The sequence below is a fragment of the Falco rusticolus genome, chromosome 13 (genome assembly GCF_015220075.1).
Source record: "Falco rusticolus isolate bFalRus1 chromosome 13, bFalRus1.pri, whole genome shotgun sequence".
Lineage (NCBI taxonomy): Eukaryota > Metazoa > Chordata > Aves > Falconiformes > Falconidae > Falco > Falco rusticolus.
This window is the reverse complement of record NC_051199.1, coordinates 10,051,484-10,078,578: the sequence shown is the minus strand read 5'-3', so window position 1 is coordinate 10,078,578 and position 27,095 is coordinate 10,051,484. Positions and strand designations below refer to the sequence as shown.

Here is a 27,095-nt window from a genome sequence, read left to right as displayed (position 1 = left end):
TCTTTTAAAGAATATCCTGTTGCGATCAACAAAATAAGATGTTGGCATGATCACTTGCAAACTACTTAAAGGAAAAATGATAATAAAAGGCAAGATCTAAATATTAGAAAACACAGATGAGAGAAACCTGTTAGTTCACCTCCTCCCTTTTACATCAGTGCAAAATGCTTTTTTTACATTCTGTTGTGGAGTTAATTCTTTTTTGGTCAGTCCAGTTCCAGATGCTTGAAAAACTAGAGCTTCCAATAATTACTTTCCTTAAAGGACTGTTTTTCTTTTCCTTTTGCTGTAAATTTAATCCTCTTCAGTTCTGTTGTTGAGATGTAAATTTTATTCAGACACTGGGGTTCAACTGGGTTTCCTAATCATCTGGGCCATTTGCATTCCATCTTTGAAAGTGACATAGAAACTGGCAAGCCAGAGCCTCACTAAAATGAATGTGTCTTGGCTTCTGGTGCAGACATCTCTTTGGGATGCTGAGGTCCCTTGGACAAGCCACGTTTCCTCTGTCCGTGTCTGCATTTGCACAGCACCAAGCGCAATGCTGATCTAATTCAGAGCTCCTGCATGTTACACCAAAACAAGCAGATCATATTCCTCTGGACACAGTACTGTTTGTGTAAGAACATAATATTTTGAGTCTCCAGAATGCAGTAGCTTGCTTATCCACTGCTTTTGCTTCCATGGGGGAATTCAGTGTGGTAGTGGTGGTTTGAAGTAGTCTAGGAATGGCCTGCCTTCCACCGGGATCCACGTTATTGCTGGTGAAGGCAACACACAAGATTAGTCTGTCAGATTAAAAAGACGTAGATCGTTTAGAGTTGGGTCTCTGTTACCACCACTGCTGGGTGGCATTTTCTCACAGGATGATGGTTGTGATCTTCACCAGGGGCTGCGTTATGCTGTGAGCACCTCTGCATCCAGGTGATGATCGCTTCCCTATCAGAAGGGAGGGTGTGGGAGAAGAGAAGCATCCTGTGGGGACCTGCTAGATTTGAAAAGGCTGTTCATAAGATGAGGACTTTGTCGTACTGGTGGAAGTTGAGATTTGCTGAACATAAGGGGACATTGTGTTTAAATCATATTGGAAGTGTATAAACAGATGGAAGTATTTCCCCAGGTCTTTACAATGTGTTTCTAAGCAGACACTTGGCTTGTGGTGACTAGATTTATATTTTAAGATCTTGGCTTGATATTGGCAACATTTGTCAAGATTAAGTAGTGGTAGTAGTGCACATGGTTTCTTCATGATATGTGTTGATTTAAAAAAAAATAATAATTCCTGAATTCTTGAGAATAAGTCAAGGCAGCCGAAGATTATCTAAGTGGAATACTATGGTTAAAAAGTAATAATAAATTGTTTCAGTTAACATAGAAAGCATATAACTGCTACTGAATAAAGTTTGGGATCTAATTTCAATAAACTACTTTTAATAAACATTACATAAAATGTATATAAAATATTTGAGTTATTTAGTTTTGAGTAATTTTTTCTTGACTTTCCAAAATCAATTTTCAACTTTTTAACTCTTGCATTTAATTTTGTTTGTGGGTTTTGTTTTTTTTTCCCTGCTGTCTCACTGTTACATCATTTCTTCTTTGTTTTCTGTCACACACAACATCTGAAACCTGCAAGTTATCTGGTATAAAATGGGAGTTAAACACACTTGCAAACTAAATCTTGAGCCATATGGAAAGGGTGAGGCCATGACAGTAAATAGTAACAATAATAAAAACTGTTGTGTTAAAACATCTGGAATTACAGATTCAGAGATTCAGTGTGTTCACTTGTAAAAATGTGTGATGGAAGGAGTTGGGGCCATACTTATGGTCATTTTGAAGATAAAATATTTTTAGTATTTTTACCAAGGCTCATCCAAAGCCCATTAAAATCAAAGGGAAATGAGTACATGTGTGGATCGGACCTCTGGTGCTTCATGTAAAGGTGTGTGGTTGGGTTGGGTTTTTTTGCTTTTGTGTTGTTTTTTTTTTTTGTTTGTTTGGTTGGTTGGTTTCTTTGGGGTTTTTGTTTGTTTATTTTTGTTTTAATGTGCCCCTACTGTTCTGTGATGTGTGTGGTATAAGTGGTAATAAGACTTGCTTTGTGGTTTTGGATTGGTTCAAGGTGTTTTGGTGAGTTAATTTTGGACTGACTGTGGTGCTACTCAGGTGCCATCTGCCTTCCTGCTGCCTGGGGAAGGTAAGAAGCCAGGGCAGGCAGCAGCAGGTGTGTGCTGCAGCTGACGGGGGCAGCAAGGCAGTGCAGTGGCAGCGGCTGGAGCCAATGAGCCTGGAGCCAAGGCTGTGCCAGCAGCATGTGACATGGGTGCCAGTCAAGTAGCATCCATTTAGTATGTCCCAGTCATGTGGCACTGAGGTCGTAATACACAGCCTTGTTTCTGCACAGTCCAGGCAGGCTCCTGTACCCCTGCAGGGTCCCACTTAATTTAATGGGGCTCCAGGTAACAACAGAGCTCTGCGCAAGCATGTTCATTGTGGGGGTGCTGTAGACTTTGATACCATTGAGTGTGTTTCTTTCAGGGTTAAGATGTATCTGCAGTTCTAGAAAAATGCAAATCTATAAAAGTAGCCAGAATCTATCTGTAAAGAAAAGCATAAAACTTGGCATTAATGCAAATCACTTGCTGCAAATCACTTGCTACTGAATTCAGGTTTGGGTTCTGACTCACTTTAATAAGGAACTAGGGCTTGAAGGCAAATGCTAATCTGTAGAGAAAACAAAATCTTGTTACCTCATTTTCCTCAGTGAAGTCCACTTATGTAGTTCAGTTAGTGTTCCCAAAACACTGGAAGATCATCAGTTAACCCTCTTGACCTGAAGAAGTGAGAGTGTCACGGAGAAAACCATAGTTAATGACCTGGGTACGCTAATTACAGCATGCATTTGCTGTTCCCTGCTCCCTCTGACCTCCATTATCCTTCCTAAGTGCTCTTTGGCTCTTTAGCAAAGCCTTTTCATCCCTCTTCAACATGTCTTGCCCCTTTTTTCTTCTCTTTGGTCATGTTCAAAAGATACTGCCACAGGAGTTTAAGAATGGTAGGCTTTGGGAGACACAAGCAGGTAGAAAGAATCTGTGAAGGGTAAATAAGAAATTTATACTTAAATGTCAGTGAGGGAAGCAAAGGGTAAGCAGAGACATAAAAAAGGATATAGATGTCTATAGGATGAGCAAGTAAAAAAGTATTGCTGAATCTAGATCCATCCTCAACTATTGCTCATTGTGTGTCTTGCTTCTCCACCCCAGTGTCTTGTCCCTGCCAGCTGCTTTCAGAAATGGTTCACATGGAGGCAGCGGGAGGGTTAGTATGTACAGTGAAAAACCTGAGAGGGATTCCTGAGGTAGAACAGAGACTCCATCTATCCTTCTGTCCTAAATCTTAAACCGGAGTGGGAGTGTGTAATTGAGGAGTAGGTGTGCCCAACAGAGGAGGCAGCAAAGGAGGCAGCTGTGTGAAATGAGCCTCTCATTCTGAAAAGGGGATGAAGCCAGATCAAACTACATGGTGACAGATGGCACGCATCAGAAACCAGATGGCCCAGTGAGTCCCACCACTCCTACTCTGAAAGAGTGAGCAGAGGACAAGCCCACAGCATAGTCCAAAATGTTGTTAGAGTATTATGTAAGGACCACTCACAGTTTGTAAATGATATTACACCTAGAAATCCAGTCTGTAATGGCTGATTCATGAGCCAGTGTGGGCTGCTTGCAAGAAAGGTGACAGATCGGAGACCCAACTTACTTTTACAAATGCATCTACGTGTGGCTCATCAGCCGAGGTGCCTCAGTGGCCTTCAGGCCAGACTGCCTTACAGGCTATGCAGATGTACTTTGTAAGATGCTAAAGCTCAGTTAATGTTTTATATAATTGATAGTATCCATGGTTGGTCATTGCAGCTGCTTCGGGGTGTACAATTAGGAGTAACTGCCTGCTTGTTTACAAATATGTACCCTCCCTTATTGCAAAACAACTTTTCTTTTCTGTGGTCGTCTACCTCATGGACCCAAGTGCTGTAATCTAGAAGTTGCTCTAAATCTGCAGCAGGGCAGTGCATGTGCACGCTGGTCCAAGCATCCCTGCTGTGGCTGGTTGCCCTTCCGATTTGTGGCATGTGGAATCACTGTAATATCAATATTAACCTGTGTTTTGCAACTCTTACTATGTCTGCATTTGTGAAGTCTTGTCTTTTCCTTTCATGAAGGCAATAAGAGCCATCCAAGACTTGGAAAACTTAAAACATGAAGTTAGAATCATGTGAAAGACAGCAGATTTATAGCTAAAATGTCCCACTAATTCAAACCCCATCTGTTTGGTACTCTGTCCTGGGAACAGATTTCAAAGTGGTTCTGAAATGCTAATCTAGTACTGAAATACTGATCTACTGTTAATGTCAAGTTTATTAAGAGATGTTTTGTACATATGTGAATACATGAAAACTTGCTGCGAGGGATTTGTGTTTTGTACATGGGGCTTGTGTTTTTCAAATCAAAAGCTTAAAGATCTGTTGATCATTAGGGCAATATAGTATCCCAATATGTAAGTACAAGCACCTTCCAACAGTGCATTAAGTGGTGCTGCTAACTTTGTCAGCAAATTAAATATAAAGACAATACAATTCAGACGAAATAGTTTTGGCTCACACTTAGACGAAATGGAGAGCTGTTTTCCCTTTCTCATTAAATCTGGCACCATAAGGGTAGTGATTAATAGCTATTAAAAGCACTAAAGCTTGAAAGTGTTATTCAGCTTGTTTCTCAGGAGAAGCTGTATTTGAGAGGAAGCTGGGGTTCAGGATTCCTATGTCTTGTCCGTTGAACTGTGGAAGTGTGTGCCAAAGGCACCTTTCTTGCTGGCAGCTCTGAGCCCAGTGCGCATCTTCTGTATCTCTTGTCTCAGACACCAAATGCATTTGAAAAGAAATGCTGTTATTTCTGATGCACCCATATTAAATGTACAAAAATCAAATGTCCGTAATTAAAACATTTGTAGGTCTGGTTTAGTAACCGTCGTGCTAGATGGAGGAAACAGGCAGGAGCGAATCAACTGATGGCTTTCAACCATCTGATCCCGGGAGGATTTCCACCCAGTGCCATGCCAACTTTGCCAACGTACCAGCTCTCTGAGCCCTCCTACCAGCCCACCTCCATACCGCAAGGTACAGTAGCCAACAGGTACTTGGTTAAAATAGTGTTATTGGGAGGGGTTTCCTGTGCTGATCCATTGCAGAAATATTTTCTTTTCTAATGTAGAAAAAGGGGTGTTGGCTAATTTAGGGTCTGAGTCAGCGAGGACCTTGCAAGCCTGCTTATTTTAAACATGTAAGAATTTGAGTTTGTTTTGCTGCAAGGAAGCGCTGGTTACGGGTGAAAGCTGCTAGCTAGGGAAATAATAGCGTCCTGCACGGCAGAGGTGCAGTGTTCGTAAAGCAACGTACATGCTTCCCTACCCTTCTGTTGCATTGGCCCCCTTTGCTGAGAGTGCTTGGCTGGCGGGGAGGGAGGCAGCAGTTGCGTTCTGTCGTCTTTGTTGCTTTCAATGATGGTGCACTGGAAACTTCTGTAAGTACTCTGAATAATCTGATGGTGGAAAATCTAGCTATTCGGACTGTCTTGTTCCACATCAGATAGTAGCAAGTCTCAGTATCGTAACAATTTGTCTTAATGTTATCAGAAATTCTGTGAACTTTGATGGATTGGGAGTGCAGGGAGGGAACAGAGCCTCAAATCTAGGCTATACTAGAATTTATTGTTAAAGAAAAACTTTACAGGTGACATTTTTATAAAATAAGTTACTGTACTCTTCTTTCTACCTCCTTGAGATGAATCCTAACTGTTGGTGGATGTTCTAATTAAGGGAATTTTTCAAAGCCCAGGGCTTCTATCATCCATTGCTAGGTTCACTACAAACCAGGGCAGAATTTCTGTGCTGTGATGAGAAGGGGAAAGCCTGTTGCCAGTCTGCTAAGCAAATAAAGCTTTTCCTTTATTTTTTATTATATATACACACACATATAAATTGATGTATCAGTTCTGAACAACATGTGCCCACTAAGGATTGTCTGAAAACTGCATGTTTCTGTTATGATTTTTACAGTCTGTTTAAGAATTTTTGTGTAGTCTTACTGGCCAGGTAAATGTTTAATGACATTAAAGATTTACCCTTCTACTTAACCAGTACTTTGATGCAGGCCCTGATGCAATCCTGTCAAGTTGAATTTCACATAATGAAGTTGTTATGCAAGAAAAAAACGGAGGAAAACATAACATGTTTCTTTTGCTTCTAGCCGTGTCTGATCCAAGCAGTACCGTCCATAGACCTCAGCCTCTCCCTCCAAGCACTGTACACCAAAGCAGCCTCCCTTCGAATCCAGAGAGCAGCTCTGCCTATTGCCTACCCAGCACCAGGCATGGATTTTCCAGCTATACAGACAGCTTTGTGCCTCCATCCGGGCCCTCAAATCCCATGAACCCTGCCATTGGCAATGGCCTTTCACCTCAGGTCAGTCCTGTGTTTTCAGACAGAGGATTTGCTGTATACCAGAACCAAAGAGTCTATTCCCTCAGGCCACAGTATAATGAATTGCCAAATTTAAACCATAATGTATTCTTTATACAAGCCACATGATTTCAGTTTGCTGGTTTCCTTCTTTTTTTATTTTTTCCTCCTACTGGCTGAATCAAGAGTCATAGCTTATATTTAATTTCAAGTGATTTATAATGTAATCATGTAGGCTTCATGTTTACATTCAGTTGTCAAGCATTTGTAATGTACTGCTATTCTCCTGAATATCCATGGCTAGGTACAGAAAGTAGATTGTATAGTTTTTCTGTGAATAAAATATCTCTTTAAGATAACCTCACCAAAGTTTTACTGAATGGTCCAGGAAAATTACAGGCAAGTTGTACGAGGAGAGTTCCAAGGGCTGAGCAGTGTGCATTGAGATGAGCTATAATCAAGTTATAAATACAGAAATTAGGAGTATTACTGCTCTTTGGCAATCTATAAATGCATGAATACCATAATTGTTTTTCTAATTTGCATGAGCCTTTTTAGGAAATCATGTTAATAAATTGCCTTGATAATTGAGTGTCAAAAGGTTGGTTAAATTTTCCTACATGTGGCATCTGTCTGAAGCTAACGTTATTAGTTGAAGCTTGAATAGATGGGAGTTTAGTTTATTAGTGAGATCTTTGCCCAGGTGCTTGGAAAGAGATGTCCACTAAATTCTGACAAGTCACAAAGAGGATGCAATCTATAATTACAATCAGGAATCTCTTCAGGGCTGAAGTGAGAGTTTTAACAGCTTTATCTGCTTTCTACCCTTTTTTCCTCTTCGAGGTTAGAAAAACAGAGAGAAGCTCGGAATGACACAAATGAAAAGTGAAAAGACAATTATACTCAATTACACACTAATCACTGACTATCACCACTGCCTAAGCAGGGAGAGGGCATTCTAATAGGCAGAAAATGAGATTTTAATGGCACAAAGGGTGGCCAAAATAACGACTCGTATATCTTTGCCTCCTTCGTTTTCTTCAACTTGTGGTTTGCATCTCGGGAGTACAGTTCCTGGTTCCTGTGCAACGGTGATAACTCTGTGCAGCTGAAAAGTTCAAAGGCACTGGAGTTGAAAAGAATGAATAACAAAGGCAATGAAATAAACATTTTTGCCCAAAGGCAAAAGTTCATAAACCCTTTTTTGTAACGGTAAATGTAATTAAGTTTCACAGATTCCTATAGCACAGAGTGGGGTACAAAACTTTATGGCTTGAAACCTCAGGAAAAAAATACCAACAGAAAAACAAACAGATATACTTCCAACAAGACTTGAATGGATTTTGCTCTAAAGAATTTTGATTTCTAAATGCAATCTCCAACAAAAGCCTTGACGTTATATTAGTTGCTGCCTTTTTTTTTTTATTATTTATTAAATGGCTAGTTTCATAGTATGCAAGGCTTCCACATTTTTGACATAAATATCTTTCTGGGATTTAGTGCTAATCCATCAAAAGTAGTTGTTAGTGTCAGTTTAAATGTGTGTTGGTTCTGGCTATGGAAAATGTTCCCCTTTCACAAAGCTTTTATTGTCTGTGACACAGAAGTGGAGTACAACAGTAAAGAAATCTTGTGATGTCTGGGCAAAGTGGGACAAAAAAGTGAGGCCAGGTTTCCTCCCCCCAAAGTCTTGTTGATCTGAGGTTTAATATAATCAAAAAGAGATCCTGGAGCAGGTTAGATGACTTTAATCAGTTACTGTGATTCTTTACACCTGGCCCTGTCTTTATGCTATGAAACTTCTGTTGGTTTTGGGGTTTTTTTCCTTAAACTTTTGAAACCTTTATCTACCCCAGTGCTTAGAGCTCCTGGCTGTGTCCCGCACCTCTATCAACAGGCTTTGGAGAAAGCTGGTCACTCAAAACTGACGTGCATTCACTGAATGCATGCAGGAGATTATTTATATCCATTTAGATTTGAAGAGCTTCTTGGCAACTGAATGATTATCTTCACTGGCTGAGAAAGGTCTTTCCATCAAACAAACAAAAAACCCCACCCTAAATTCATGCAGTGTTACCAATAGCTCCTCTAAAACAGTTTTGGGGCCTATACAATAACTTACAGATATTTATAAAATCTACGTATGTATAAAGTGACATACCTGGACTTTGTGTTTTACATAAAGGAACGATAAAGCCTCAAATATGTAAATTATATGCAACAAATTGTGGGACTGTAGGAAAACAGTGGGTGTCTTTATGCCCAAAAGAGCCTCGGACGTTGGTCATGTATGTTGCGACATTAGTGTGTGTAAATGCCCCTTAGTCATGGAGTGTGTTGCGGTGTGTCACCCTGTCACGCTTCTGCGGGGCTCTTCTGCAGGCACCCAGGTGCAGACTGAGTGGCTGAGGTAGCGGTGGCTGGGAAGTCAAAAGCCAGTTCTGTGTTGGGCATTTCATGAAGAAAGAGAAACAGGAGTTTTCCTGCTGAGTGGGCATGTTGCAGTGCCCTGCCTGTGTGTGTGGAATTTAGATGAGAAAGCAAGCAGGTCTTTTTACTAGCCAGTGGATTTTGACTACAATAAATCTGGGTGTGTGAGCAATTAACATAATGTTTCCACCCATCCATGTCTGTCTTGCAGACAAGCACTCTGGTTATGCTGTGTGTAAAGCTGAATTTATGGTGACTTTGCGGCAGGGGTGGGCAGGCTTTGTTTGAAGCCTAAATAATCTTTTGTGATTTAAAGAACATGCAGAACAAAATCTAATATTAAGATTCACGGGATTATATACTAACCAGACTTCAACCTCCTTTTCCCCTTTGACTTCAATTTATTCCAAATGAGGGTGTGACACGCAGCCCCCTGGGGAAGCTTTATTGCCCATGCAGGGTGTTTCCTTTCTAACTTTGCTCTTGAATATGATGGGCAAATATGTGGTTTAAAGCAAGTGCTGGGTGAAGGCAGAGGACAAGTGGAGGTGGCCAGGGTGCTGTAATTTTATTTTTATTCTGTTAGCCTTGAATTTGGAAGTTAGAGAGGATTGTACGTCTTGGTCAGTTTTAGGAGGCAGAATGCTCTGTAACATACCTGTCTTGCAAGCTGGGTGATAAAATGTTGTTGCTCTTGTTTAAAAAAATAAGGGAACAGAGAGTCCCAGTTTGTTAATAGTTAGCACTTTTTAACATCAAGACAAGATCTATCTGCAGGATCTCCTCCAGGTGGCTGATTACTCTCCTTGTTCACCTGCTTACCTATTGCTACCTGGCTGTGGTGAGAGAAGCTCTATCTTACAGACCTGCAAAGGGTTGACTTTTGCAGGAATAAGACAGGGACTAATGTCTTGGGAAACTGGTAGCCAGGAGTATTCTTTTTTGTATTTCATGAAAAAGCAACTCAACTGCAAGCGTGCCATCTCAGCCAGAGCTCTTTAAGTATAATGTCAGAACAGAGATTATTAGTGTGTAATATATGTAAATTGCATATTTTTACGTTTTATATGCCTATTATGCAGCTTCTTGGCTTTCATGCATACATTTATGAGAATATTGTATTTCCTTTTCAAATTAGGTTTCAGTTGCTCAGTGCATTTTCTTTTAACAAACATTTGTTAACACAAAATTATTATGGGGTAGCATATCTATGTGTTAATATGTGTCTACAGGACTTAAATGTGCTTCTGAATTGGCATGTCTCTTTCTGATCCTGACATTAATGGCCATCACTGGTTCTCTGATGTGAAGCAGAAGAGTGACTGCAAAAACACCTGTCTTGCAACTGCAGGTGTACGGTCTTAGTAGAGAGCAGATTGTTTTTAAGACAGGATATCAATATTTTGAACTGCTTCATTTAAGATAAGGGAAAAGGCTTTTCCGCTGTACATGGGCATCCCCTGACCTTGTCATGTGCTTTTTATTAGTGTCAAAGCAGCAGAGTTTGCCCTACACCAGGCAGTTCAGGCAGTCGGCTGATTTTGAAGTGTGCTGATTCAGGCTACTTGTGGATTCAGGTGGAGCAGCAATACTCCTATATATACATATATACACACACTCCTATCACTGCCCACAGGGGCACTTGCTTCCTGTATTTAACCTGTAGGATACTCAGGCTTAAATAGTACTGCAGTGTTAAGTTTTTACTGGAAGAAAAATAAATGTATGTAACTAGTCTCCTGCTGGACATGATTTTTTATTATTTTTTTTTCTTCCTTGCCCTCTAGAAAACTTCTCGGATCTACTTTTTCCTCTTCCTTGTCATCTTCCCCCATTGAGTCAAACCAGACTATTGTATGGGTTGTGTGTAGGATCATAACAGTCTTTAACAAAGTTTGCAATTCTCATGCCATTACCTGGAGCTCAGGAATAATCTTGATAAGAAAATTCTGATTTTTTCCGTGAACAGGAGTAAAGATGCAAGCTGTTTCAAGGTTTCTTTATTCTACTGTCAAAACATTTCACTGCCTGAGTTTAAGAATTATACTGTAGCTCCTTTTGGTGAGATAGATCTTAGGCAATTGGCTTCTCTTAAGTCTTTGAGAGCACTTGGCTTTCATTAACCTGAAGGATCTGATGGCAGCTGTCGAATCAGTTAGGTATGTTCATGTTGTCTTGTTAACTCTGTTTTTAAGGGAAATACAGGAAGCAGTGGCTAAAAACTTGCATTCCGTTGTTAAGAAAAACAAGACGGGGGAAAAAAGGCAACTGTTAATTTATCATACTTCTTCCTATACCTTCTGTTGAATTACTGTCCAACTGGTTGCCCACAAAAACATTTCATTTGGATCCAAGTCCCACACCAATGAGAAGCTCATGATCTTTGCCATAATGAACTTGACTCTGAGAGCTCCTCACTTAATAAACAAAACAAATGAGAGAGAGGTCAGGCATTTCTTTGTGAGGAAGAAAATCAATTCACATGATAACATTTTCATGAACATGAGGTTTTGTTTCTTTTGTGGTTTTTTTTTTTTAAATTATTTATTTATTTAAAGAAAACCCAACCAACTTCAGCCAAAGGGATTGTTTATTTTTGTTTCTGTGGATACAAATAGGTGAGATCCAATAGTTTTGTAATTGTTGTTGTGCAAGAAAACATTTATTACTTGTTTTGTAAATACTGTAGTATTTTAAAAATAGAAATATACATTTACAAATAATATAAGGTATATAATTAAATATATAAATATCACAAGAACAATAAACAGGCTACCTTACATTTTGAATGTCCATCTCAACTTCTCTCTCTGGCCCTACTTCTACCTCCATCCCCACCATGCTAGAAACGTAGGTGGGGTTTCAGCCTTCAAAAACCAGGTCTCCTCTTACAGCTCAGAAATCTTACATGCAGATGCAAAAAAGTTCTGGACTTTCCTGGAAACTTAAGCCAATTGTATTGTAACATGATGAACGTAAGTATTTAGAAAGGCAATATAAAATACAGGTATCTTAAATAGAAAAAAGTAAGAGTAGAATGACACAACACATATAAAATATCACTTTCTTGGTTTTCTTAACCCTTTTTAAATGATATTGTTCACAAAACTGACTTATCTTTCTCCATAAAAATTTGTACCATTTAGAATATACACAGACCGAGTATTCAGCATCACTAAATAATTTTTTGCTTTTGCTACATGTAGAAGTTCTATTTAAACCACTTGATAAGTGAAAGTATGAGTCAGCCCTTCACAGACTATGAATGCATGCAAATGGCATGCATTGGTGAACTAATTTTTAAATGAATTTACAAAATAGAAATATCAACAAGAATCTGAGTTCTTGCATATTTATTCAGTTGAGGACTGGTACATGAATGAAGGCTTTGTCATAAGTAATCACCTTACTTACAAATGTCTCATCTGAGTCCTTAATTATGCTCTATATTTTAGATTTTTTCAAAAATAAAGGAACTAATGCCACAACCTGAATCAGTGAATAGCATATATTGCAGTTGGATCAGAAAGATCAGAATTTCATCCTTAGCAATCCTTGGAAAGCAATGTATCCATCTTTAAATGTATCAAACTCCATTTCCTTCAAAATTTCCTACCTCTCTAGAGAGAACTGTTTTATTTTTCCCAGGATATCAGTTATAGTTGTAATTTCCTTATAAAAGAAAGACTGAGTGCTGAGAATACGAAGAGGCTTCCCCTGGTCAAAATAGCAATATACACTTTTATTTGTCTTCAGTGCTGACTAGCCTAATGTTAGAGGCACTGGCATATACGTTAACATGAGCCCCATGGATAAACCCTTTACTAGCTGGATTCCTCCAGTTATGCTTGTCCACAATCTTTTTTTTCTCTCCCACTTATGGATAGCTTACTGTTTTTACCTAAATGGCTAGGATTTTGCAGCAATTTCCTGTTGGTAAATCCAGTCAGGTAGGTGTAGATCATGCAATAGGTGGTGGTGTAGGGCCAAACATTGAGTTTAGTCAGAGTCCTCCTATGAAAGCTTTGCAGATCCCATCCCCTGGCCATCACCAGAAAAAAAGAAGGAAATAAATAATTTAAAAAAGGGTGTATTGTTGGTTTGTTTTGCTCTTCAGAGAGAGAAAAACCTATGTATCCTAGTTGTGGAGGCAAGGTGTGTGAGAGCCCACCTGTCACTAGCTGGGCTGGTTTTCATGGTGGCCAGAATCCTTCTTTTGTGTTTTGGCTTGAGTAGACAATAGGAGAAGAGCTCACAGGCAGAGCGCAACTTGATCTCAAGTTTACGCGTGTTATGAACTGTAATATTGTAATATTGCCATATTCAAGCATTTAAATTCATGAGCCTACAACCTCTGAGACTTTCTGGAAAAGTTTTGAGATGTTTAATTCTATATTTATTCTTATATATTCGTATATATTCTTCATATAAGTTGTGAGTATATATTCATCTTTGGGCTTTGTTTAAGCTTTTCATTCGTCTTGACATTTTTGAAGCTTTTTCATACAAACAGGACATTGAGAATTAGCTTCTCTTTGAATTACTTTCGTAATGATACCTAGTCCTGTGACTCCATGATCTAGCACCTGAAAAAAGACACGAATGTCCTGGCAGACTGTGATAATGTTGTGAACATTAGTAATCTCCTGTAGATAAGAATATAATTCATGAAGGATCAAGTTATCGTCTCAATTATCCTAAATATACACCACTGGACCTTCTCTAATTTCAGTGTAGCTACCACTGATGTCTAGTGGTGTGAAATCAGTATGAGGTCTCATTTGATATGACTATGCAGAAGGTCAGATCCTCAGATGTTCAAAGTCAGTGTATTTTCTCCTGTTTTCATTAACCAAGTATGTGGTTCCCAGTGCCTGCCATTTGGCACAAAAATGCTTTCTGTTGGGTTTCTTCATTCGGCATGTTGGCACTTTCTACATTCAGCAGGAATATTCTTATAGATAAAAATGAATCAGCACCAGGGTTCTAGGATCCTATAGATATAGATCCATGTAGCTAATTAATTGTAATTAATTTTCTAAAATCTCTCATTCTAATGCATTGTAACCATCCTTTTTGTGTTCTTTCTTGTGCAATATTTTATTTTTGGGAGATTTTTCTACAGTGAAAAGAGTTAACAGCAGGTAATGCCATTCATCTCGGAAGGAGTTTGAAATTTTCAGTGTTGGTGATGAATGAGGGTATCTGACCCACATCTGTTTTACATTAGAATGGAACATTGCCCTGACATCGTTAGGAGCATTTGTCAAGATTCCCTGGACAGAGCTTCTGTAAATTACATGCTGCAAATGTGTCAGGGTCAGATAAGAGGATATCATTAACTCCACTAAAGTTTACTCACGATTCTGTCAGTTCAACTTAATACGTTAACTGCCAACAATTTTCCTTGAGCTGTTTCATTAAATCTTTCATTCACAGGAGGGGAAAAAAATGTATCACTGTACCCCAAAAATATTGCACATGTTCTTTTCTCATAAATCATATTAATTGCAGACATGGTCACAAAGCATATTAAATGCAGGCATGCGTAAATGAATTAAAACATATGAGAATTTTATTGTGCCTATGGTAGGTCCTACATCCTAAAATACCAACCACATTAACAGGCATAATGTTTCATTTAAATAGAATAAGCTTTTTCTCAGTTTAATAGCCTTTATTTTGTTGATAATAGAAGTATTTTCTAATAGCTGATAATGGACCAGATGTTGCTTACGTGATCTTTAAGGCTTTCATCATTCAATTTCTTTTTCTGGATCATAACCTCAGCTAGTGATGCTGTGCTGACCCCACCAGCAAGGGGGTTTGCCCTAATGAATATTTTGGATTGCTTGGGATGTGCTCTTTGAAAACTTTTCTGAAGAGTTTGGTTGCTGCAGTTCACTCTGTTCTCTTTACTTGTTCCTAATTGCACCTTTGTTTTCCAACAGAATAGAACTATTTTATCAATTATATATACCTTCTTTTACTGTATAAGCTCAAAGGCTATGTGTCAACATTTCTCTGTGTGTTTTGTAAAAAAAATGAGAACAAAATATATGTAGCCAAAAAACTCAGAGCCTGGGTTTTTTTGCATTTACAGGAGTTCTTTTCTAAAATAAATCAAATTGTTACGCAGTATTTGGTTCTAGGTGTTAGACCAGCCCTTGATTTTTCTTTCACCTTCTTCGGGATCCAGATCAGCAAGGCTGACAATTGCTACCTTGGCCTTCCCAAAGTAATTCAGGGGGAAGTACGTGTTTTCCAGTAATTTGGATGGTATATGGATTGAATAAATTTACGTTCTTCCTTAGTTACTGTAAAACAATCAGTTCTGTTTACTTATTTAGAACTATACCGTTTCATACCAGCACAAGATCTGAGTTGCAAAATCCTGATCTTAGTGTTTCTCTTGTACACCACTAAGCTGAGGGTGCTGAGCATCCTGCAGATGTGGCCCATTAATGGCTTTCTAATTGATTAGGTGAAAGTCAGCCATGCCCTTCCTGTAACTCCTTGTATGGGTGATAAGGTCATGGCACATACCTTACGAAAGACTTCTGCCCTGAGGCTACTTCCCTTATAGCTTTCAAAAAAGACATGACCAAAAATCTAATTATTTAGATACTAATCAACTGCAGGATTATTCTAAAGACCTCTGGAGGAGATATTTCTGAGAAGATGGTTACTGTTCAGACTTGTTTTCTCTGCCTCAAGAGACAGTGCTGCGTCAGTTCTGCTCCAAACTGTCCATGCTCCAAAGTGTCTATTAGGTGCATACGCAACTAAAAAGATACCTGAATACTTGTATTATGTAATTAATTTTAAATTTTTAAAGTAAATCTCATCAAATACTAATTTTAGAGAAGAAATATCTCTATCCAAGTACAGATGCTACTGAAGTTTGAGTGGCTTTTGAGCCTGGGTCTGGATCCACATTTAAATTTCAAGGCTAATCTCTAACTGTAAAATAACTTCCAATCCCAACGTTTTTGAGCTCACTGTTTTTGCTGGCAAAGTCCAAATAATGTTGTCTTGGGCTCTATTCCATTGAAAATATTAAACAGAAAAAAGTTTAGTTAAAGTACGTAGTTGATAAAATAATTATTTGCCCAGCTTGGCAGTTGGTCCTAGAAGTTCTGGTAGAGACAGCATGTGTTGTGAGAGCGCTCACACAGAGAAGATGCCATGGGGACTCCAGCAGGGCTGAGAGGGCAACGTGAGCCCAGCTCCTTCTCCCTGCTCTTGAACTTGAAACAGAATGTCATAAAGCCCTGTGAATATTGGTATCACATAGGTGCTATGCAGGAATGGAAAGGGCTGTGCACTTATTTCAGATTTCTGATAAATCATGTGTGTTTTCAGCTGTAGTCAAAATCATGATACTGGTGCCAACATAAATATTTTCCAAAGTAGTAATTTTCAATGTAAATGTTTAAGCCATGTTTTTTTGTGGATCTTTCTCTTCTTTTGAATCTATTAGTGTTTATTTTAAAGGACAAGGATTTGTATAACCTAAATGGATACAGGTTCAGTGTTCATACGTTCTGTTGTACTCTGCTGATGCAATGTCATATCATTAAGCATGCTAGATTTTCAGGACCATATAATTTTCCAAAGGTACAAGAAAAATATTTGTAATTTCTAAACTCAAAAAACTTGCCAAAATAAACTTTAGAAATTTTAATAGCTTTCAGGAACCAATTTTTAGAAGAAATAGTTGACAGCCAGGTGATTCTAGCTTTTAGGGGTTTTGGGGACAAAATGCTGTGCAAATAACATGATTTTTTCGATCTGTGGTCATTCCAGAGATCTTTTAAATTGTTTTTTATTAACCTCAAATTCTTTTAATAGGTTTTGTACATTGAAAAGATTATTTGAATTAAATAGAAAATACCTTATGGCCTGAATCCAAATTATTCTTTTGTGTTTTTAACTTAAAAGTTTTAAGATTTCAGTATCTAAATGAAGTCTTTGGATATATTTTGAAACTTCTTTTTGCATGAATGCTTCAGTTCGTGAAACTTTTAGCAAATACTATCAGTTAGACTCATGTTTTTCTGCTTAGTGAAACAGAAGTAAACATTCTAGGGCTGTAAGTAGTAACTGAACTTCTTTCTCAACTTTTTTTTTTTGTGGTGAGATGTCTGGGGTGCATCTGATGCAGAGATGTTTTGTGTTCTCAGTGCAGGTATCTGGGTGTCTCTTTTTGAAGTACTCTGCTTGTGCTTCTTGCTCTTTTCCTTATCAGACACGTAAGACCTGGACAGGTCTTCCTTCCTACTTAAATCATGATCCCTGGGTCTTGTTTCATTTATTTATTAACAAACAAACAAACTCAGAGCTGGGGCCACAAGCTTGCTACAGTAATAATCCCTTTTCTTTTGTGATGGAAAACAAATACACAAGCAGGAGCATCAGAGCTTTAGGTACCAGACATATTCTTTATAAGCATTAATTTATTCTTTACAAAATAGACTCAAATTTTAATAATTATTATTTTTTAGTTTATGGTAAGAAGTGCAGTAAAGCAAAATGATTATCAAATACCATATGTCAGATATTTGTCATGCCTTTTTGGAGGAAGAAGAACCCGTAAATTATCAGAATATGCAGGTTTGGCAGAAGCTGTATGTCATCCATCCATTATAAGCTGTGGACTATTTCTCAGGCTTTGAAGTACAACTTATTCCAGCAGAAGTAAGCAATTTTCTGTTGTACTTATTTTCAAAATGTGCTAGAGACACGTGCCAGGAAAGGAGATGAGCACCAACCTATAGTGAGTGATTTTTGTCAACAAGAACTTATCCCTGTAGTTTCCTTCATTCCTGCTTTGAAAGCATAGGTGCTTTTGAATGTGTTGGTTTTTTTTTTTACTGGAGATTATGGTCTAGAGGGCTGGGCTTTTATAGGGACAAGCATGGATTTTTCATATTCTCTTTTCAACTAATCTTGACTGATGATTTTGTAAGAGTGTACAAGCAGCTTATTAAGGAAGTCACAGTTGACTTGAAACTGGTCTGGAACATCTGTTGTGTCCTCTAACTCAGAGGACGAAGTTGAGAACTGGTGTTATGACCAGCACTTTACTCTTTCACATCCCTTTCTTCACAGGCCAGCACACAGGGTATGCAGCATCAGGAGATACAGCTGCTCTACCCTTTCCCCACATATCCATGTTGCTGTAGATGCTGGGGATGCTCTGTTACTTCCATTGGTAGTGTTGCTGTGCTCTAATCCAAATTAATTTTATTTTAATGACTGCTGATCTTGGGACACCTCCCACCGCCCAACAACTGTGTGAGCTTTTTCACAGCTTTTCTATGTTTGTAGATCATGCAGGACAGTGAGGCTAAAGAGCCACTACTTGTTTTTTATTCTCTTATAACTGAGTTCTCAAGGAATAAACAAACATCTGCAGAGGTCCCAGGTGGGGCATGGGATCAGACACTCTAAAATCATAAAGGTTTTAAAAATTATATTTCCTTATTTGCCCTTGGTATCACTTTTTATTGGTTGTTAGCCATCAGATTTTATTTTGGTGGATGATGCAACCAAATTCTACTCCCTCTTTGGATTAGATGCTCAAAGCATAGGTTGAATACCAAGTCTACCTATTTTAAGAAATCAAACGATGGACTTGAGAACTCATATGGCTCTGTAAGCAATACTGTTCTTCACATACTTTAACACTATTATTCTGCCTTTTAGGTAATGGGACTCTTGACTAATCATGGTGGTGTGCCTCACCAGCCCCAAACTGATTATGCCCTGTCCCCTTTAACTGGGGGCCTGGAGCCCACCACCACTGTCTCAGCCAGCTGCAGCCAGCGGCTAGATCATATGAAGAGTTTAGACAGCCTGCCTACATCCCAGTCCTACTGCCCACCGACCTACAGCACCACGGGTTACAGCATGGACCCTGTCACAGGCTACCAGTACGGACAGTATGGACAAAGTGAGTATTGGAACATTGGCACTGGGAAGCACACTGCTCTACCTGCTTATCCATGTTCTGTATGTTCTGTATGTAACAAAGAAAATTACGAGCAGAGAGATCCTAACGGCTGACTACTGCTATTCTCCAAAGCCGAGCAGAGTGCACGGGTGAGATAGCTGATTGTTCGAGCAAGATTTCTGCTGCATAATTATTTTCTTAAGTGATGTCAACAACATCTTGATGTTATTAATTGTTGAGACATGAAACCTGATTGCCATTAGGTAAAACATAAGGGTTGTCCAAAATGAAATAACCACTGGCATTCCACTATTAGAAACACATGTTCTTAATGAGGTCAGCTCAAGAATCATTACAGTATATAATCCCAGATACATAGAGTTTTGTCAAACTTGTCCTAGGAATAAAAATATTAGTCCTTTTCCTTTGATATATCAGTATTATATATGACAATGTCAACCTGTAGTTGGCATGGCCCCATGCTGTGAGGTTGTCACAGCATGACTTAAAAAGCTTCTTTTGCTTTTTTGCAGGTGCCTTTCATTATCTGAAGCCAGATATTGCATAAATGAACTGTCCACTTCAAGTTAAAGCTGGTCTTGTTTTCCGGTCTCACTCCAAGGCTTGGATACGAGGGATCTTCTCAACACACTGCAGTCTAAACTGGGGCAGTCCCATTGAGAGGAGCAGGCTTGTTATGGTCTCTCCAGTCATAGCTTTTAGTAGACTTTTGAAGGCTGGACAAAGCTATACAGAAGACAAAGGCCAAAAGCAATAATGAATAAATAAATGCGACATGGTTCGTTATGAGTGGGTATAAAAAACAGAGCAGTATTTAATATCACTGCCTGGCAAAACATTCCATTTTAGGTTGTTGAAATTAATGTGCATTGATTGGGACAAATGGAACATTTTGAAACTTAGAGCAGTTGAGCTCTGCATACTCTGACCCATCTGACATCCGGTGCTGACTTTAGTCTAACTTTAAAACTGCTCCATTTCTGAAGCAAGGGCAGGAGAACCTCTTTCATTTTACACACTGGAAATTGTCATCAAGAGGAAATGTCACAGTTTATAGGAAGGTAGTGTAAGTGCAAAAGACTTCCAGAGCAACTTATTGGTTACCTTACCATGCTTTTGTAATCATGTCATCAATAAATGCCACTTACAAGTTTTGCTATACCAAGAGATGAGATCTTGTGTAACATGAAAAACAGATTTTACCTTGTTGTATGTGGAGTTTTCCTAGTCCGTTGTACCTTTTCGAACAAACTTGGGAGAAGAAAAAATCAACAACAACGTGACTGATTTTTCACAACTGCTTAGCAATGTGCAATACTGTGTACCTCACACAAACTTTGGGATCATCCAAAGTCATATAGATAGAATCAGAACTATATTTTTGCAGGTACTTTTATTTTTGCAGTGCATAATTCCTGATGATAAAACACAGAAATGTTGCAGTCTGCTGGACAACTAAAATCCAGCTTGCTAATCATGATTTAAAGGTCATTTTCAGGAAACAATAAGAAGAAATGATTACGTTTACATTTTTTTAGTGATGTGCAGGACATAGACAGAGATGGACCTGTATTTGACACATTTGTTTAAATTATGCAGCGATATCCAATATAGAAAATATAGGAACCAAGGTTTACAAGAAGTTTGCATTGTGACATTTTAGAATGTCAATAAATTTGTGTTTTGTGATGTTGAGAGGAAGAGGAAGATGGAAGGCGGTGTTATTTATTTCTCTCTATTCTTGGAACAAAGAGGGAGGCAGAACACAAATACATTCCTTTTAGCGTTAAGGACTATGAAGTAGTGAGTTAGACTAGGTTCAGTACAGAGGTTAGTTCACACTTTGGTCTTAAGGGTGACGGAAAAATGAAATATTATCTTTGTGTTGCAGCCTCTACCACAACACACGTGTTGTAAAAAGAAAAAAACAAAAAAGAAAAAAACACCACAAAAAAGCACCAAACAACAAAAAAAAAACCAACAAAAAGGAAAACGAAAAACAAACGTCTTTCATGTAAAAAGTTCAGTAAATATTTACTATTTATAATGAATAAACATTATGAAGACTTGCAAAGCACTGATGATTTTGTCTTAAAATGTAGTATTGTGCTAAATACATTGATACATTTTAATCTGAACATCATGAAGAAATAAACCATGTTATCTTCAATGGAAACTGTATTCATTATGTAAGTGTATTCTGCACACATCCCAGGGCTGTGGGAGCCTCAGGCAGCCTCTGTGCCCAGGTACTGCTAATGTGCCACCCGGAGCTCTGTGTTTGTTAATGAATTATGCCTTTTTTAAGTGCTATTGGTACCAGTAGTAGGTCTTTCCAACAAAAGAAAAGCCTTGTGCCTTTGCTATGTGTTTAAAATAAAATAAACTTGAACCCCACACAAATAGGGCAACTGGTATGGCTTTTACAATGCAGGAATTTTGTAATCACTTATCAGTGGTATCTGTCCTGATTTTTTTTTTTCCTTAGAAGCCTGAAGAAATTTTTAATAGGCTCATGCACAAGCTGATTGAAACATGGGGAAGACCCTTCAAGATGAATGGAGTAAGTTTTAGTGGTACATCAGTGTGTCAGGAAATTCTACTTCATGCTAGGCTTGGTGGGCATTTAGTTTCCTCACAATTTTGTGGGGGATGTAGCTGCCTGAATTTCTTTCAGCTTCTATTTCTGTGCATTTTATTTTTATTTTATTTTTATTTTATTCTTTTAACTCTAGCCCTCTTCCATTGGAAAAGGAAGGAAAATATTTTTTTAAAAAGGATGTTAAAAAAATGCTGAAAAATGGGGAAATTTCTTTTTTCCTTCCAGTTTACATTTCTCTGACATGATTTTAATTTCTGTGACAATTAAAATTTAAAAGTATCTTATTAATAATTATTCCCTGCTCTAAACTTCTAATTTTTCTCATTTTTTTTCCATCGTTGCTTCCCCTCCCCGAGGACTTGGCCCTTGGCGTTTGTCTTGTGTCCTAAGCTTGCTGCAAAGGCCAGATCAGCCTCTTTTTCCGCACTTGCAATCAGTTTGGTGTAAAATACAGGAGAAAAATCTGCTTGCTTGCACAGTTTGGAACTGCACGATGTCTCTGTGAGTGCTGCTTCCCGGGAAGAGTGTACCTGTGTCATAGGATGATTGCAAAATGCCCTATTCACCGTCTGTCCTTTTGGATTCCAGCAACTGTGGGGGGTGGGAGAGAGCTGTAATTTCTTCCTCCATCCCCGCAGTGCTACTGAGGTGCTTTCCTGACCTGGTTAGACTGCAGGCATTTTTGATGCTCCATCCTCTTTTTAAGTGTCTCCCAAGCACTTTGTTGTATGAGAGACTAATGCAGAGCCGGAGAGCCTGGAAACAAGACAGATAAGAAGATCATCCTGTCCTTTTGCAGGCAAGACATGCAAGTGGGGACCCGGGATGAGCTGTTTCCAGAAGAAGTGAGGAACCTGGGGTAGGGGACTAAGCAGTTTCCTGATTTGTGATGTGCTATAGGAATCTTTGACAGAGCTATAAGGATTACTTGGGGTACTGTTGATCCCTTCTTGTTATCACTGTCAAGGGTGAAGTTCTTGGGAGTTCACGTGTGTTTCTGGAATATGAATCCTGAACACGTGGAAAGTCAAAGGGGCACAAGCTTGCCATGGATATTGCATCCGATCAAAATGCCATGGAATAGCTTGGAGGAATGTGCTTGCAGCAGTGGAGTCTAAAACCTACTCACTGATGAATGCAGAAAGGATGGATCTGAGGGTCCTTCCTCATTTGTTTTTTTTTTTATTAGGTTTTTTTTTTTTGTTTTGGAGGGGGCAGTTGCATATTTTACAGGATGGAAATAAATAACAACAGCTGCTTAACCAACTGTCTGTCATCTCATAGATATAAGAATTGGAAATTATTGAGAGACAGGCTTTGATGAAAAAGTATTTATTCCTTGTGGCACAACCGTGATTTTTAATTTATTCTTTGCTTTTAAATCTTTCTTTATCTACAGATAACATCTACTCCCATCAAAATACCCAATATATGCATTTTAGCATGTATTTACATTGGTATATGTTACTGTTCCTTTATTTGAGCATGCATAATATTTAATGGATGAGCTAGGAGAGAATTATTTTAAACAGCACCTAATTTTCCTTCTGTTTTCCCTGGATAATTCAATGTATCCCATTTAAACAAAACCTATAAATAAACATTTTTTTCCTCAGTAATCACACAGGGTTTTCTACTCAATATTGCAAAAAAGTCTTGTCTGTCCACGTGACAAATGCTGTTGAGCTGTATCCATAGCTATTTTGAAAGGCACAAAATGCCAATCTGAACCTACAGATCTTCACTGAAATAGCTGATTGTTAAACAGGATCTATGTCCTCAGAAATCTCTTTCTGCATATATTTGATATCAGAGCTAGATTTTTAACCCCTAGGTTAAGGTCTCTGCAAATTCAAACTTCAAAAATCTGGCTACAGGTCTGTAATAGATCTCCAAACTTAATGAAAAAATAAAAAGTTACATGACTTTGGAAATCAAACCCCACCCCAAATTATTAAATGTGACTAGATTTCTGTAGCAAGGATGTATTTGCACTTTTTTGGCAGTATGACTATAGCAAGAAAATTGTTTGTTGTGTCTGAATTGTGTGGTATATTCCATGCATGTAAGAAATGCATTCCCTCTTGTCAGAGTGCTGTTGGTTACTGCTAACAGGTGAAGCATACATTTTTGCTACCTTAATAACCATGAAAGTTTCAATAGTTTCTGTCCATAAAGTCTTCTGGCCTTCAAGTCTATAAAGTGGATTACTAAAAGGTATCTCTGTATAAAATAACAAGAAATTAATTTAAGGCAATATCAATGAGACCATCAGAAACCTGGAACAGCTTGAATTCATAAACCTCTTGGTATTGTTCACTTCAGTGTTCTGTTGCTCGCTTAATAATTGCAAGAAAACCTGCATCCTGATTAGAAGATCCCATTTTTAATTTATTTTGGCTTTTCCAATGACATCTAGATATTGCCTGGAGCAACTAGAGAGTCACAGGGTTATCTTAAAGAATTGCATGAGTTGATCTGAATCTGTTCAAGGTATTTGTCTATTGTAAAATAACCAGAATTGCAGCCTGCTTCTGGGGTCGTTGTAGGTAATAGGCCATCTGGTCTGTCAGATTTTCACTACCTGTTCTCTCCCAGCACTTCTGAGCAGCTTATCACAAGCTGGGACGTTCTCATTAGTCACAAAGTACAAAGAGCAAAGTACTTTAGCTAGGTGGCTAGTCAGGTTCAAAAACTTACAAAGCATTTATTGTACAAGCAGGCTTCAAAATCAGTACATACACATAGTGCTGTCACTAGGTTCTGTTTTGCTGTTGTGGTTCCACAAGTGACACTTTGTAGTAGTCTCACACAGTTTAAATCTTTGCTGAATGTACTTGTATTGCCTCAGAACTGCTGACTGAATAGGCTCATAATCCAGAGTGCCTGTGGATAGCTCAGACACTGCAGTGTTTTGACATGCACTGTTTATTATTCAGCTACTCAGGCAATGTCATGAAAAATCATAATAAAACTAGGAAGACACATCACATTTGACCCTTGCTGAATAATTTAATAAAGCTAGCTTGATACACAAATATGAAAGAGCAGTTGCTGATAAGAGCAGAACCATTGCTTCCTTCTCTGAGAATTGGAAACAGTTCAGAAGCTTTATTAACTATTCGGTGTCTTCATCTTCAGCAAATTTTGTCCCTTAGGCCATAACCAAATGTTAAGCTACTTGTTTCTTCCTGTACTCTCCTCCTTTCAGCGCTCACACGGGTATCTTTGCTTGTGCTGTACACAATTATGTTCTCAGTTTTTCTTATGCCTCTGTACAATTATCCATGCTTTTTTTCATAGACACTGTTTAGTTTACACAAGTATTTTTCTCTCCATGTATATATATATATGCATTTATTCATAACGATCTCCAGTGCACATACCTGTAAAAATTTAGCTTTTTAAGAATGATTGTTACAGTTACTCTGTGCATTTAACCCATAGTACCTTATAATTCAGTAATTCAGAGCTGGACAAAATTTCTTTGGAGCCCAGCCTTGTGTGAGCATCCCTGTGGTTACTACTAGAATAATATACGAAGCGTACAAATCTCCACAGTTTTTTGAAATGCTGTTTTAGCCCCTCTGCATCTATCCTGGTGAGGGGCCTGTCAGGGCTGGGGTCATCCAGTTCCTGCACAACACCAGAAAGCCTTGTCGGGATCTTCCCGCTCTGCCAAGTCCATTACCCAGTGTTTGACTGAACCCTCTCTCCATTGTCTCCATCTGAAGTCTCCACAGCATGCAAGACACCCCCTTTCCCTCAGTGTCATGGCTTCTCCCCCTCGCGTCCCTTTCTCCTGTGGCTCTCTGGCAACCTCCAGCCCTTCCACTCCACAAGGAGCCAGCCAGCGAGACCTTTTTTCCCAGTGTCTGTGTCAACTTGAAGAGTTTATCTGTCACCTTCTCTTCCACAAAGGCTGTGCCTGCCATGCTGCCTCCGGCTGTGGAAAACAGGGGTAGGCCATGCCGCCATGGCTTCCTGCTGCCAGGCCTGGGGGCAGTGCAGCACTGGCGGGCACCTGCACAAACCCCAGCAGCTCCAGCATGCAGTCTCGCAGCCTTGGGGCAGGGAAACCTGAGGGGAATTTTTAAACAGTCAGGGTAGCCCGATTGGAAAAGGGGAAAATGAATATGTGTTAAAATGTAAGATGGAGTTCAGCTTTTCTTTTAGAACTCAGGGGGCCTGGGGCAGCAATGGCAGGGGGCCACTGTGGAGCACTCCTGTGGGGAGCAGCCCAGACATGGCACCCTGCAGCCGTGGAGGCAGGCAGCCTGGAGCAGAGCAAACGGTCACTGCTGGGGGGAGTTTCTGACTTGTTGGGGCTGGGGAAAGTCGGGGGTGTGAGTGTGGAGAGGGACAGTGCTCGGCCAGGAGAGGTAGTGGGGCTGGGCTCTGCACTGTGTGAGGGAGGCGTCAGCCATCTTGTCTCTCTAGTGCTGAGATATCCCGCTGCCAGGTGTGGTGGAAACAGCACTACTTTCTCTGCGGGTGGCTAGGGGAGACAGCAGGAATCACACTGGGAACCCTCTGAGAAACCTGAGGGGTGGTTTCACCTTCAGGTGAAGTCCAAATACAGTTTTCCACATGGGTGCTGCTGTCCCAGGGAAGCTGCATGGTGAGTGGAGAGGGGATACAGTGCTGTGGCCCCTCAGTACCTCTAAAAACATGTTTTCCTTGAGTGTGTGGGGTCAGCGGGGAGCAGCCAGAGCAGAGGTGCTTCTCCCCATGGCAGAGGTGGGTGCCTTTGGGGAGATCTCGGTCTGTCCATTGGGAATGGCTAGGAGCAGCACACGCCATATCTGGACTTAGCCCCTCATGCAAGGAACACTGTAAAATTAAATCCTGCTCCCTTTGCAGGTGCTCCTGTGGGACATGGTGGAGCTACATTAGTGCTGTGGCGATCCCAGCTGATCTATGCATGAGCAGCAGCGTGGTGTGGTCAGGATCAGGGTCGCTGTTGAGTGGCTTCTTGGGATTTGCTGCACTTGGGTTCCAAACCAGACCGCTCCTGTGAGCCTTCACTTTAGGCTAGCTTTGATTTCAGAGTATTTTCTTGTATCCAGTCTCAATTCAGACTATGCATACCAGTGCTGAGACAGTGACAGAGGCTCAGGCGTGAGGTCTCTGTCAGTCCCACAGGTGGCCGGGCTCTCTCAGGTGTCCTCCCAGGCCAGGCAGCTGTCCCCAGCTGTGGTGGCAGGGTGCAGGGCTGGCCTGCCTCACCTCAGTGAGAACCGAGCATGGCAAAACTGTCTGGTGAGCCTCAGTAAAAATAGCTGGTTTGGGTAAAATTACCCTGTAGGTGCTGGTAAACTGTATCTGAGGTTTTGATACTCACTGTCTTGTGGCAGAAATCCCTGCCTGCCTCCTTTTGTCATCCTTATCCATAAAGGGCTACAAAAATGCCATATATTTGAAAAACCTGGAAGCAAACTCTTTCTCTAGCTCCCAAAAGGTTTTTCTGCTATTGTGTCCTAAAAATCTGAAGTAAAACAAAAGCTGCGCTAGTGTGGATAGTATCACAAACTCTCTTGCTAAAAAGGGACTCCAAGTAGTTAATAT

General features: G+C 39.6%; 1 protein-coding gene across 4 annotated transcripts in view; it reads left to right on the top strand.

The window, feature by feature from the left end:
* The window catches only part of PAX3 (paired box 3), a 79,809-nt gene extending 60,247 nt beyond the window's left edge, over nucleotides 1-19,562 (top strand). For 3 of the 4 annotated variants that reach the window (XM_037407058.1, XM_037407061.1, XM_037407059.1), the window contains 4 exons: nucleotides 5,011-5,176; nucleotides 6,305-6,519; nucleotides 18,658-18,904; nucleotides 19,438-19,472. In XM_037407058.1, the coding sequence (XP_037262955.1) occupies nucleotides 5,011-5,176; nucleotides 6,305-6,519; nucleotides 18,658-18,904; nucleotides 19,438-19,472 (663 nt within the window). Of the gene's footprint in view, nucleotides 1-5,010; nucleotides 5,177-6,304; nucleotides 6,520-18,657; nucleotides 18,905-19,437 lie in introns of all 4 variants that reach the window. The other variant, XM_037407060.1, reaches the window with a different exon arrangement.
* The last annotated feature ends 7,533 nt before the right edge of the window (nucleotides 19,563-27,095 follow it).